The 13919-nt window shown below is 40.7% G+C and overlaps 1 protein-coding gene across 2 annotated transcripts; it reads left to right on the forward strand.

Moving 5' to 3' along the window:
- The first annotated feature begins 433 nt into the window (after window positions 1–433).
- On the forward strand, window positions 434–11773 carry GPR12 (G protein-coupled receptor 12). 2 transcript variants are annotated; one of them, XM_027651952.1, is made up of 2 exons: window positions 434–530; window positions 1157–11773. In XM_027651952.1, exon 2 carries the CDS (start codon window positions 1169–1171, stop codon window positions 2171–2173), a length of 1005 nt encoding a protein of 334 aa, XP_027507753.1. In that variant the 5' UTR covers window positions 434–530; window positions 1157–1168; the 3' UTR covers window positions 2174–11773. The 2 variants fall into 2 exon arrangements, with proteins under 2 accessions (XP_027507753.1, XP_027507763.1); XM_027651962.1 differs by having other exon boundaries at window positions 448–547.
- The last annotated feature ends 2146 nt before the right edge of the window (window positions 11774–13919 follow it).

The raw sequence follows: 13919 nt of genomic DNA on the forward strand, positions 1-13919 counted from the left end.
GACGTCATCAGCTTTTGAGTACCCCCGGGGGCGGAGACACCACAAACTCTCCGGGCAAGCCCATGCCAGCAGTAATTGACCACCCTCACAGTATACGGACACTTTCGATTTTAACCATTTTCAGGAGGCTCTTGCTGCAAAGGAAAAGCCAGCTGCCCACTGTAAGGCCGGTTGTGACGGGAGCGATCGCCTCAGGGGTGGGCGCGGCGGTACCTCGGGGGGTGCGGCGAGGAGCGAGGAGGGGGTGTCCGCCCTCTTCCCACCCCCCCCCCCGCCTCCTCCGCGAGCACCTGCGCAGGCGCGCGCGCACGAGGCGCGCCCCCGCCCCTTCACACACACACACACACACACACACACACACAGGCACACGCCCTGCGCGCGCGCGCGCGGGGTGCGCGCACCTGCGCTGCGCCTTCGCCCCCCCCCCCCCCCCCGGCGCCGGTCCCGCTGGCGCCTGGAGAGGGACCGCGTCGACCCCTCTGTGCCTCCTCCTTCCTTCCATCCTCCGACCCGCCGGGGGATAAGCCCAGGTGAACCGCCGCCGCGGGTGCGTGGAGTGTGTGATGGTGTGCGTGTGGTATCCGCGTCGAGTTTGTAAGTTCTCAGAGAAGATAAAGCCCCCCTTCTCCCTCCGCCCCCCCCCCCCCCCCCCCCCAGCTCGGGCGGGGTTTCCTCACTGGGGGTCGGTGAAGGATATTCTCCCCTCTCTGCCCCCGTCCATCGTGTCCGCTCCCTCCGCGAACAAAAATAATAATCCCGCTTTGGAATCGTGGCCGCTGGATAATGGGGTTTACGCCGCCCCGCAGGCGGCCCCCACCCAAAATTGCGGCGCTTAATGGGGGCTTCAGCTGTTTCATGGTCTGCCTCCCGTGCCGTGCCTTCGTGCCCGTTCAGCTGAAGGAAACTGCCCTACGGGTCACTCAGCCTCCGCACCTCGGTCTGTCCCTTGGTGGGTAATCTCGGGCAGTTTTAAATATCTCCCCCCCCCCCCCCCTTTTTTTTGTTTGTTTTTGTTTTCTATTGTCACATTTATGTAACAAGTGCCTGCCTGCACATTAGGTTGGTGTTGCTGACTCGGGCAATGCATGTTCCGGGTGGGATGATGTGTCCAGTGATGTGCCTGAACATTAAAAATAATGTCTTTCTGTTGAAGAAGACAGGGGTTAAAATGAATGAAGATCTGAAGGTTAATTTGAGCTGGCTGCCTCAGGATCATGTAGAAGCCAGCTCTACAGAGAATGCCTCAGCTGCAGGCTCCTCCCTGGTTCCTGTCGTAGACCCTGAGCCAGAGCTTTTGGTAAACCCCTGGGACATTGTCTTATGTACTTCAGGGACCCTTATCTCCTGCGAAAATGCCATTGTGGTTCTGATCATTTTCCATAATCCCAGTCTTCGCGCCCCCATGTTCCTCCTCATAGGCAGCCTGGCACTGGCAGATCTCTTAGCGGGCATTGGATTGATCATCAATTTTGTTTTTGCCTACCTTCTGCAATCAGAAGCTACAAAACTGGTTACGATTGGACTGATTGTTGCCTCTTTCTCAGCATCTGTTGGCAGCTTGCTGGCTATTACTGTTGATCGTTACCTCTCCCTGTATTACGCTCTGACTTACAATTCAGAGAGGACTGTCACTTTTACCTATGTCATGCTTATATTGCTCTGGGGAGCATCTATCTGTATTGGACTGCTGCCTGTAATGGGCTGGAACTGCCTCAGAGATGAATCCACCTGCAGTGTTATCAGACCACTTACTAAAAATAATGCAGCTGTCCTTTCGGTCTCTTTCTTGCTTATGTTTGCCCTCATGCTGCAGCTCTACATTCAGATCTGTAAAATTGTGATGCGCCATGCCCATCAGATTGCCTTGCAACACCATTTCCTGGCCACTTCCCACTATGTGACCACCCGAAAAGGAGTGTCTACTTTGGCCATTATTTTGGGGACTTTTGCTGCTTGCTGGATGCCTTTTACACTTTATTCTTTAATAGCAGATTACACCTATCCTTCTATATACACCTATGCCACCCTCCTGCCAGCTACCTACAATTCCATTATCAATCCTGTCATATATGCTTTTAGAAACCAGGAGATACAGAAAGCGCTTTGGCTCATCTGTTGTGGCTGCATTCCTTCTAACCTGTCTCAGAGAGCAAGATCACCTAGTGATGTCTGATTGGCAGCCAGGAGGACGCTCCTTAGCACGTTACTTTCCAGACATTCTGTCTTTGGTTTAGATGCATTCATTAAATGGTGTGTGATGGGTTCAGATAAAAACCACAGGATGGACTGACCTTTTTGTAAACAGAAAACCCCAGTGACCGAAATCAATTGAGTGGTTTAAGGGAGATTTCCAAAATCAAATTAATCAGTGTTCTTACAGATTTATAATGTTGCTCAGGGTCTTTTTGTCATATTACCCAGACTTTGCCATGTTTGCCATGATTTTACCTTCATCTTTCTAATTAAAATTGGATTAAAACAGCATACCTCCTTTGAAATTGTTTATGTGATTGAATTTAGTTATATTGCATGTTATAATCTGTTGTCAGGATGTTTTTTTCCTCTTTAATTTTTTTAAAAAGAAAAAAAAACAACCAAGTCCTGGTACTGCATATGTATATCATCAGAATGCACTTCAAAATAATGGCCAATTGTACTGACTTATTGGTGTTTAATCTCAGTGCAACAAATTTGCTCCAAGTGAGGAAGTACTTGTACAGCTTTTTATTTTACATCTCAGTATGAATTAGGTTGATAATTGTTTTTAAGGGTTACCTGTTTTCTCATGAGTTCTGGCTGAATGTTAAACCAAAAGATATGCATTGCTTTCCTTTTCAAAAGTCAACCGTATGTTTTCCCTTAGATATGGGACATCAGAGATCACTATACTATTAATTTCAAAACTGATTGGTGGGGGGAGAATCTCTGAAAGTGATGAAGCAACGTGGCCTCTTTCGGCTATGCGTTTGTAATAGATCAAACACTTAAGTTTCTCAGACAAGTTTGTCTTTTCAGAAGAGTTAAAAAAGTCTGTAATAAAATAACCTACAAGTTGCTCGCAGCACATATTTAGCACTACGTGAAATGATTCTCCTAAGTTTGTTTTTGAGTCAAAACTATTACCACTTGTTTTCATTGTTCTCCTATGTAATTTTAAATACTGACATTTATAAATTCTCAGAGCATATCTGGTTCATAATTGTATGCAACCAGAACTGCAAGAGGAGACAAAAACAGTGTTTTCTCCTTTTCTGGCAGTTTCATCTACTACAGAACATGATTCTTTGCATTGTACCCATGTCAGTTCACTCCATTGTAAGATGATAGTTCTGGTCTAAAAAGCAGAGCTTCCTTTCATGAATGGTTAAATTTTAAACTGCTTCTAACCTTTCACTGGAGCCACATTAGAATGCACGAGAAATAAAGCATTGTTTTCTAATTTGAAGACTTGATTGTCAGGGAGAAAGTATTCCTGACATATGTCTTTGTGAAACTTACGGTATGCCCTCATGTCAGTTCATGGAGTTTAGAGTACCACTTCCATTAGTGTTGATGGGAGCTAAATGTGTTCATGCCCTGGCATCAGTAGGAGGTTATTTTCCCTTGAATGTCTAAGTCAGCATACTGTATTGTTGCTTCAGTACCTTCTATTAAAAAAAACCCAAACAAACTCAAGTGTAAAAATAGCAATATTTACAGTTCAATGAAAAAATATACCTGTATAGTAGAGATAGTAGAGACAACTGCATTGCTGGTCTGGATTTTTCCAAATGGAATCAGTCCTTTTCACGTGGACATTCGGATGACTGTAGCTTTTTGTGGCAAAGTTTCTGTGACGTTAAGAATCATATGCTATACACAAAGCTGAATCTCAAATGTGAGTGAGTTGTCTGTAAACGAGGCTCTGTAGACATTTTTATGAGCAATAACTAATTTTAGTTGCAATGCTGGGTTTAAATTCCATTGTTTACTTGGTTCAACCTTCATGATATTTGGCTCTTACTTTGTAATCTGATTCATTTATTAATTGCATGGCATGATCTAGTAGAGCTGTGAATTTGAAGCTCCCCTGGCTTCCCTGTGATTTACAGGTGCTCAGCAGAGTTAAGACTATGACTTCTGCTCAGTGTAGGATATTGGTGTTCTTTATCTACTTCTGAATGCTAATGAAACTTCAGTCGTTGCATTTTGTGTAAGAAATACTCACTTTGTAGAAATCTGTGCTACGTATGTGTGCAGTTTTGCAAGTATGCAAAGTATTGGGAATTAATGGCAGTAAAAGTCACGAGATGAATAATGTAGGGAGGCTCAATAATGTAGAATGGCACTTTAAGTTAGTCACGCAAAGTTTACTCCCTTCTTTTTTCCTGCATTTGTTCTTCTTTATCAAATTGCAAAACATATGATGATTATAATAGCTAAAACTGCGACCAAAATTCAGTCCAGAGGGCAACTGTTGTTTTGCTTATGCAGATCTGTTCTCATCCTCTTGGATAACTTCACAGCCATTAGCATTTTTCTCCACACAACACCTGTGTGATGGGGAAGCCGAAAAAAACAGCACAGAGGGAGGTAATCTCATCCTCTCATGCTGGTTCACCTAGTGTCCTTGTCATCTTCCTTGCTCCACAGGCTGCTCAAATCCACAGAGGCTCTCCAGAGCGCTGGGGGAGCTAACCTTTTCCTTGTGCCAGAGCAGAGAGATTTGTAATTGGAAGCTTCTCTCCTGAGGAACACTGCAAGTCAAAGAGGAAAGAAGGATTAATTATAGCAGTCCCACAAAGCTAGCTCATAGGGATGGGATTTTCCCTTGTTTTGAGGAGTAGTGCGTGGTTGCCTTTCACCACATACAGATGAGAAACATGATTCTGCCTCCCAAGCTTCTGCTGTGACCTCCAGTGAGGATGTTGTCTCTTCCAGAAATATGTTCTTAAATTAAGACTGTGCAGCACAGGCCAGAAAATCCTACTGGAAGTCAATGACATAGGTTTGCCCGCAGCTGTCAGGCCAAACTTTAACATGGTTTGCAGTACTTGACAGGTGCTATGTAACACACCTGTGAACAAACTCTTCAGAGTAGGGCCAGAGCTGTGTGTATGAAGGTGCCGACCTCACTTGCAAGGAAGGATTGCTTGACACCTAGCCACTTTCCAGACCCTGAGGAATTAAGCAGTTCTCTGCTGACCTCTCAGAATTACAGGATAGGCCCCAGTTCAGTATGGTGAGGTGCCGGTATCCATCCAAGATCCCTCTGAAACTGGCAGAAATCCCACCAGCTTGCAGGATTCTGATATTTTGTTGTCCTATCAAACAACACCCATGTGTAAGACCAGGGAGGTTAGATTCTGTGTACAGTGAAGTAGCTTTCACATCTCCATTGTAATGACAAAAGACTTCTATTTCTTAATATGTAATTTACTTTAAAGAATTGAAGTTCACATTTATTTATTAAAACACTTGACCCAAAGTTAGTAACAGGTTATATCTTGATGGGAAAAATTTACTGTGGTCAGTTTTTCATATGTTCATCCTCAAAGCTTGGGAGAGGGTATTTTTGGATTGTCATCTTTTTTTTTTTTTTTAACCATTTCTCCTAACAAGAAGATTTCAGCAATAAGGGGAAATATGTGTTTAGCACAAAAGCAATAAAATCCTCCATGTTGCAGGTACTATAAACTGCTGAGAAAACTCAGAGCAATAGAGAGGAAGCAATATTACTTTAAACAAAAAACAGTAACTTGCATAAGGACTTTCAATTAGCATAAGTCTTCCTTTGTTAAGCAGATGCTATCAGACCGATGTGGGACATCATTTCTGGTTGATTTGTCTTATAATTATTGAGTTCCTGAATAGAATTACACAGCAATAATATTTTATTGTAATTCTTGGGTCCCAAATTTGTGCTATTGGCAAGAAAAAATTACATACTACGGTGGAGATTTTTATTCTTTTCATCGTTTGGCATTGAGTTGCACAGCATTCTGTAGATAAATTGCGTTCAGGATTTCCAGTTGTAGCAGAAAATACTGAATTTGCCATGCTTATCAGGATGGACATGATAAATGGTGCTAGCCCATTCTGAAGACAGCTTACTTTTGGTATCAGTGAGGAAAACCCCTACCAATACCCAGGCTATTTGGAGGCAAGCTGAAAGGCCTGCTATTACTGCTGTATCTTCCTACCATGGACACTCAGTAACATAAGCAGCTGTGTCCATCCTTTAGTGTTCAGCGGCCAACCTTGAGGCATCTTGGAGTCACTAAAGCCCCTCCATGGACAGCAGTGAACTTTGGCTTAAACCAGCAGCCATGCTGTCCCCAAAGAGCTGTTATTTTGTTACCTCATTTTCTTAGGGATTGTTTAGCCTTTAAAAGTAAGATGCATGAGACTTCATTTCCCCAAGGTGATAAGCAACCTGCTGGTGACTGGAAGTTGGGATAAAATAGCATCACTACAAATCAAGCCCCTGAAACATAACTACACACTCATTACTTAAAAAAAAAAAAAAAAGGAAAGTGGTTCTGTAACTTTCAGAACATGATTTTCAAAATGTTGGCCCCAACTTTTATGAAAAGAAAGTATACATGGTCTGGTTTTTCTATGTACAATAAATAAAGAAATAAAAATAAGAATTAGAGTAGTCACTATGTAAAAAACCACTAGCTATTCTGTCACTTTATCTGAGATACTGAGTGGTTCTAGTTCTGCTTAGTGGTAGTCCAGAGATGTTCAATAGCGAAAAATTAAGATCTCTCAGTCTCTGCTTATAGAGAACTAAAAGGAAGAGACTAAAAGGAAGTGGTGTAATTTATATGTCATGAATAAGCAATAGGTCACAAAAGATAAATTAGGCATGCGTATCTCCCTCATTTGTCAGTATAAGAATGATGGGACTCTCAATAAACTTGAAAGGTCTCCTGTCTGGAAATACTTTTTTGGTGCAAAAGGAAATTACCCCGTAAAACTGGGTGCTGCTGTCTTCTTCAGACCAAGAACTCGCAGTTCCTCTTAATGCATGAGAAATCTGGGTGAACTGCAAGGATATCTGCTTTTGTATTAGGTAAATGATGAGAGATGGAAGTCTTTATGGCTTGGTGAAACAGCCAGATACTCAGTGCTTGAGCTTGGATAGGAAGGATGCTTGAATGAATGCATCCCCTGAGAGAACATTATTTTGAGCTGTCCATTTGGAACCTGGCCCAATGCACATGGAGCACCTGAGAGGGGCCCTGGGACTGCCCTTGTTCTGGGGTGTATTGCAGCAGTCCTGTATCCTTGAGGCTGGCAGTATTGTTGCTCCTGTTGAATGGTGTTCAGAGAAAAGAGAGGAAGGGATATGATCAGAAGCGAAGTCCCCCTTCCTTGAAAATGTCACCTCGTGTTTTATTCAGATTATTACTTGTCTTATTAGCATAGTCTTGTGTGGTTCCACTTGAAATCAGAAGAGAGGTTTTGTGGAAAAATATTGAAAATGCACAAGTAGCACTACCAGCAGATTATTTTATGACAAGTCATTAGGTATTTCTGTTTCTTTTGAGGAGCAGCTGAGCCTGTAACTTCTCAGTAAACGTTTCTTTGAAAACAGTATGCCTTTGCACTAAAATAGTTCATGCTGTGGTTTATTCACAAAATTATTGTGATCTTGTAAGCCACACAAAAAGAAAGAGTTGCACATTTCATTTACTCTTACACAAACATCTTCTAGAAGAGAAGGAAAATAATGAAACCTGACTGTAGGTTAGGTGAAACCCTACTGCAGTTAACTAGTGCACCACTGCTATGATGCAAATTAATTCAGTGCCACCAAAAGGATAAGGGGAGATTTTTCCAGTGGAGATTTTTTGCAAATAGGCGAGAGAGTAAAACTCACTTTAGAACAGCAATCAAAGTTGCCATCACAGACTCCTTGAATTGGCTTTTAAGGAAATTGTCCTCACCTCCCCAAACCTTCGTTTTGCTCTCCACATATGCCAAGGCAATTTCTACATGCTCACTGACATGCTAGATATTTAACTAAACCAGACAGTATTACGGGTTTCCCCCTCACAGGTAGGGGGAAGAGTCTTATGTCCCAGAACTAATGACCCGATTCAATTATCTGAGAGCTCTAAGTAACATAGACCTTTCTAAAAAGCATAGAGTAGTTATGGGCTTTCAATGCATATTTGGGGGCTTCCTTAAATTACTAGTGTAGAGTATTAGTATTTCAACTGAGGGCGGTAGGATTATGGCTTGGGTGTTTTTTACATTTTTTTTTTTTCATCCTTCACCTCACCACCACCACCGCACCCCCAGATGTCTGGTACAGTCCTTTTTGTTTAAAGACAAACATTGGTTTACAGTTGGATTCAATGATCCTAGAGGTCTTTTTCAACTTAAATGATTCTGTGATTCTAAGTACCTGCCTCTCATAAGTACAGTGGTGCATTTTTAGGTAAAAGCTTATTTACAAAGTTTTTTAATAGTTTGTTATAACCCTTTCAAATATAATAGCAGCGCTTTTTTATTTAACAACTTCAATGAGCATTTGCCTTGCACTGGAAATGTCTGATTCACCTGTGGAGAAGAAAAACTGGAGGGAAGTGTACTGCTACCATTTTTTTTACTCTAATATTCTTTTTTCCTCAAACCATTTGATCCCAAACATATGATGTACCATGTAGTCTGAGCACAGGCCTAGTCCCAGTTCCTCAAGAAAAAAGCAAGCCAGTACAAACTGCACAAGCTGAAGACTGCATCCTGCAAGGATTTACCTTAGAAAATGGAGGCGCAAAGAGGTACCAATGAAATAGATTTTTCTTTTAAGTATAAACTCATTCTTAAAGGGAAATGCCTATGTTCAGATTTAACATAAAGAGTTTAAGTAGTAATTATATTATATGCTGAACAGAGAGTTTCTTAGAGTATTTTGGTATGCCATTAGCTTAATTACGTATGATGAGCTATCACTTTTAAGTAGCATAATTACATACTTAAATATAATATATATATACACATAATTATTATGATTATTTAATTTATTTTTTATATACATGGTATGGTATATCTCATGCTCTATACCTTCAGTGTTGACATGGTCAAAGTGTAACATCTTTGCTGAGACAGTTTTATATGTTTTTAAAAAAAATATTGTCAAACTTATATGAGTCTTGCAAACACTGAAAGATTCAGTGGCAATTGATATTTCAACAAAGAAAGACCAGCTAGAGGTTTGGGAAGGGAGGCAAATTCTCTTGAATTTGGATAAACCCCACTTTGAGATTACAGGAAAGTGTTCTATCACCACATGTGGGGCAGAATGCAGGAAGGATATTTGTCACAAACATGAGCCTATGTAGCAGCTATATCTTCCTATACAATGTTCTCTGTTCTCTCCTGCTCCTTTTCTGTCTTTCATAGGTGCTTTGGTAACAGGGCTGCTCAGATCATGAGTCTAAACAGCACTCCACACAGTTATGTGACACAGGTGCACATTTTGCACTGGTTGACGCCAGAGTATCTAAAAAATTTTATGCATTCATTTTTAAAGGGCATGTAAAATACATATATGTTTCAATGATGTTCTAGGAAAAAGGTCTAGGACCTCTAAGATTTAGGGCCAACATACAGAGCTCTTAATGCATTGATAACTTACAGTCCCCATAGAATTTTCCTCTTGCTTCAGTGTTCACTAAGATTAAACCCATCAAAATAATCAGGAATTTGGCTTCACCATTTTCAGGGAAGAAATATTTTTATAGTATGCAAATGAAAGCAGCATGACCTGGCCCTTTGAAAGCTGAGGTACCCTCATCCTGAAAGGGACATACTGTTGTGTCCCCATGGAGTATGAGGAGTTGTGCCCCATTCATGAGTTTTTGTTTTGCCACTCTTTGGTTGCCCTCTGACGATGTACTCCTTCAGTATATGAGCAACACTCAGTTCACTTTGTGGTGCCTCTTGCCCCAGAGGGCTCATGAGAAAAGAGCGTGGAGGTGAGGCTTTTCTGTAGGGTTGACTGTAGGTCAGAGCATGCTGGGTTTGGAAGGGAGCTCTGCTCTCAGCACAGAGCTTTCTGAAGACATGACAGAAAATAGCAAGCCTTCTTCAATCACATTCCAGCCAAATCTGAGCTCCTTTCTTTTGTATTGGTCTTTCAGTGTAAGCAGAGACTTTCCTTAATCTAGGAGCAGGAGAGTAAATCGAGGCTGGGAGTTAGCATGCTCCAGCAGGGAGCTTTTTACACAGCAGCTACCCCAGAGCTGAGCAGCTGAATGTACAGTAGTCTGCTTCTGAATGCTGGCCAGTCCCTATAGGAAGAAAATGCACTTTTCGAGAATGTAGGAACAGTATGTGTGATTTGTGCCAAAAGTGTGGAATAACTATTGCAGCTGAAGAGGCAGGTAAATTGCCTAGATTACATATGCAGCAAAATACTCAGGCAATCTCTAGGGTTACTTGCATGTGCTCAAATATATTTTATGTTGAAGATAATAGCAGTCCCGTGTATGTATGGAGGAGGACAAGAATATTGACTTTCCTGTTAGGCCTCAGCCAGAGCCAACCAAAGGAAATGGGCATTCTTGGTTTTGTCTTTGTTTCTAGAAAGAGTCACATTACACCTCTATCCATTTTGATGTCTACATCTTTTTACTCTTTTGGGCTTAAGGCGTCCTTTGTTTGGTCTCAGCTTTACTGTCACAGCCAAAATCTACAAAAATTGCTTGTAAATGTGTTCAAAAATGAAATTTCATTTGTGTGTTAGGATAAGATGCTATAAATGTGCCTCTGAAATAAAGCTGTAAAACTCTGTCTTTAACTTCAGGCCATGAAATTTGGAATACTCTGGGCTAGTAGAACCACTTGTAATTTCCTAGACTTATTAACTAGACCCCCACATTTTTGTTGCCAAATGCAATTAAAAATAACCCATGGTTTGCCATGTTCATCTCATCAAATTTTCAGAGAGAACTTTTCTGAGGACACATGGTATTATTCAGGTAAACACCTGGTACTACTGACTGCAGTGTAGTTCTGTGCTGAATTCTAAAAGCCTTAGCAAAAGCATCTGCATGGGGGATAGTTCTCATCTCACTAGGAGCCAGATGGATTGAAATTCTGCATGTTGTGCTTTTTATATGAAAACCAATTACTGGTTTCATACATAAAGGCCTGCGGTTATTTCTTATACTAATTTAGGGGTTTTTTTTTAATTTAACCATGGTTGAAGTTTGAACCATACCTTGCCAATGTATGAAGTGATTTTAAAAGGAAGCGAGACATGTTGGCCTCAGTTTCCCTTAAGCTTAAAGCTTTGAATTGCGACTACAGAGCTTCTTGTTGTATACAAGATAGTAATTTAATGCACTTTATTTAAAAAAAGGCACAAATTATTTTCTTTATAAAATGGTACAATTGCACTATGCTGTAAGAATTGGTTACTAAATATAAACTGTACAGTTTTGTAGTCAACATTGTGTTTAGTCATAAATGATGGAAACAAATACATGTTTCAGTTAAATGTTAATTTTATATGTGGTGTATGTAACCATAAATAAATTTTCCTTTCTAAAAAAAAAAATTGTTCATTTCATTTCATTGAATTTCACATTCTGTTGCAAATAACAAAACAATATCCTTTCTACAAATATAAAATTAAGTATGTTCTAGTGCAAAGAGATGACAGATAACACTGACTAAACCTGGGGAATTAAATTCAGATGTCCAAACTTCAGTTCAATTTCTGTAGGTCCCCTGCATCTACTAACACTCCAGAAGGAAGTATCAGTTTTGTACAAAAACTCTGAAAGAAGAGCTAAGGGGAGTTCTTGAATGTGGAATTCCAAGTGAAAGCCAGAGCGGCCTTCCAAGTCCTTTCTTTTTTGGTTTGTCTCTACTGCACTCACTTCTGACACACTGCAGTTTATTATGATTATATACACTCAGATTTTGGGGGGAAAAAAAAATGCTAAATGGATGTAAATATTTAAGATTTGACTTAGCAGTCATTAACTGGGAGAGGTAACAGTTGCAAGAAACTATGTTAACCTAGATTTTTTTTTTTTAGACCTTTGGTCCTAATCCTCCAATTAAGTAACTGCAAAATCAGATGCATGATCAGAGTTCTGTATTTCCAATTTGACTGTTACAGACAGGCTAAAAGAACATGCTGGACCATCTCATTTTCCAAATTAAATTTTTTATAAAATGTATATCTTAATTCTTTTAAATGGTTTTCTTGAATACTCAGCTTATTTTCCAGGCGTATAAATAGATGGGCTGAGTTACATCTCTCTCCGTAAGACTGACTGTTATGTGCCTTCTGTACAGAATTGGCCAGTGACTGGCAGATACCCAGGTAAGTGACCAAGAGCGCGGCTGCTTCCTCTACATGATGCAGGACTACAGTCCTGCAGCTCAGATGTATACTGGAAGAGATCTTAGTGATGTTTACTTCTACTAGACGCAGCTGTCCTCTCCACCTTTCACATCAGACATTGAGGCAGCATCTGTTTTATCTAGAGAAGAAGTTGGTGTCATGGTGCAGGAGTAGAAACCCAGTTTGTTTTTCTGTAGTTAAACTACACCGAAAGAACTACAGCACAATGGTGATTGGGATGTATTTGATAAATGCTTTTTGCTTACAATAAACATGAACCACAACTACACAATACAGACCCTTAGGAACAGTCAGCCATCCACTCTGTTAAACTGGTAAAGAAATAAAAATTAGCTTGGAAAAAAAGCAATAGAGAGGGAGGAGAAATAAATGTTTCTCCTAATGGAGAAGCCAGTATTGAAATCATGTGGCCATGGCTGTTAGGGGATCAGTTTGGGCTTGATTACGACTTTAGTTTGGACTTTAGGCTGGAGCCTAAAGTAGGACAATAAACTAAACCTGTTCTCACTGTGCAATGCATTTTTAACCTGCTTTTAAAGTCAGGACAAGCAGGAACAGCAGGGTTGGGTGGTTCAAGCATCTTGGTGTTGCTGTGTTGGTGCCCCTTCAACATCTCCCAGCATTGGCATCTGCCTAATGCATGGAATTACCATTAAGAGGGCAAAATGACTGCCCAAATGAATAAATAAAATAGTAAAAACCTGCCAAAACTTAATGGTAATCAGCCAGAATGTAAAGATATTCCTATTAAAATCGTGGAAGTATTAATGATGTTACAGAACTGGTAGATATCCTGGCTGCATTTTTGTTTAGTGCAGGTAACATCCTGCTTATGAAGCAATCCACAGTATCACAAGCTCAGGAAACAGCACTCTAATTTAAACAGTGTCTTGGGTTAACTGGGAACCTTAGGCATTGGCAGTGCTTAGACCAACCAGTAGCAAGTACTTTGTGCCTCCCGCCAATTGTGTGGCGCTTTATGCAATGTGGTTGAATATCAGATATGCCAGCTAAGTCTGGAACTAAGCAGAAGGTAACAGAATTATTAATAATGGAAATACAACAGAAAGCTTCTGTGGCCAATAATAAATGGCCAGTGTACTTACAAGGATAAAGTACTTGAAAGCTGTCAGGACATGAAATAGTTTCCATGCTACTGTAAGCAAAAGAAAGATTCTTTATATGAGGCACACAATTGGAAATTAAAAAGTGTAGTTTGGTGTTTTTTAGTTTAAGGAGGCTTGACTGCGTTGTTCCAGATGCACATACCTATTCTTAGGTTCACTTAAGGGTTTGTAAGTCATATCAGAGAAGAATTGAGTTGGATGGACTTTTGGACACAGTGCAGCACATCTTACCTTCTTACTAAATTCCTACGAATCATCTTATTTCTAGCAGGATATCAAAGAACATCTGCAACCTCACCACTGTCCTATGCAAAGTGTGAGCCCTGTGCAGTTAGTGGCTATTTTACACTCATTGCTGAAAACATTACAGGAGATATCATCAATCTGGCATGTATGACAAAGACAACTCCATT

Source organism: Corapipo altera, unplaced genomic scaffold (genome assembly GCF_003945725.1).
Source record: "Corapipo altera isolate COAL_440 unplaced genomic scaffold, ASM394572v1 0, whole genome shotgun sequence".
Lineage (NCBI taxonomy): Eukaryota > Metazoa > Chordata > Aves > Passeriformes > Pipridae > Corapipo > Corapipo altera.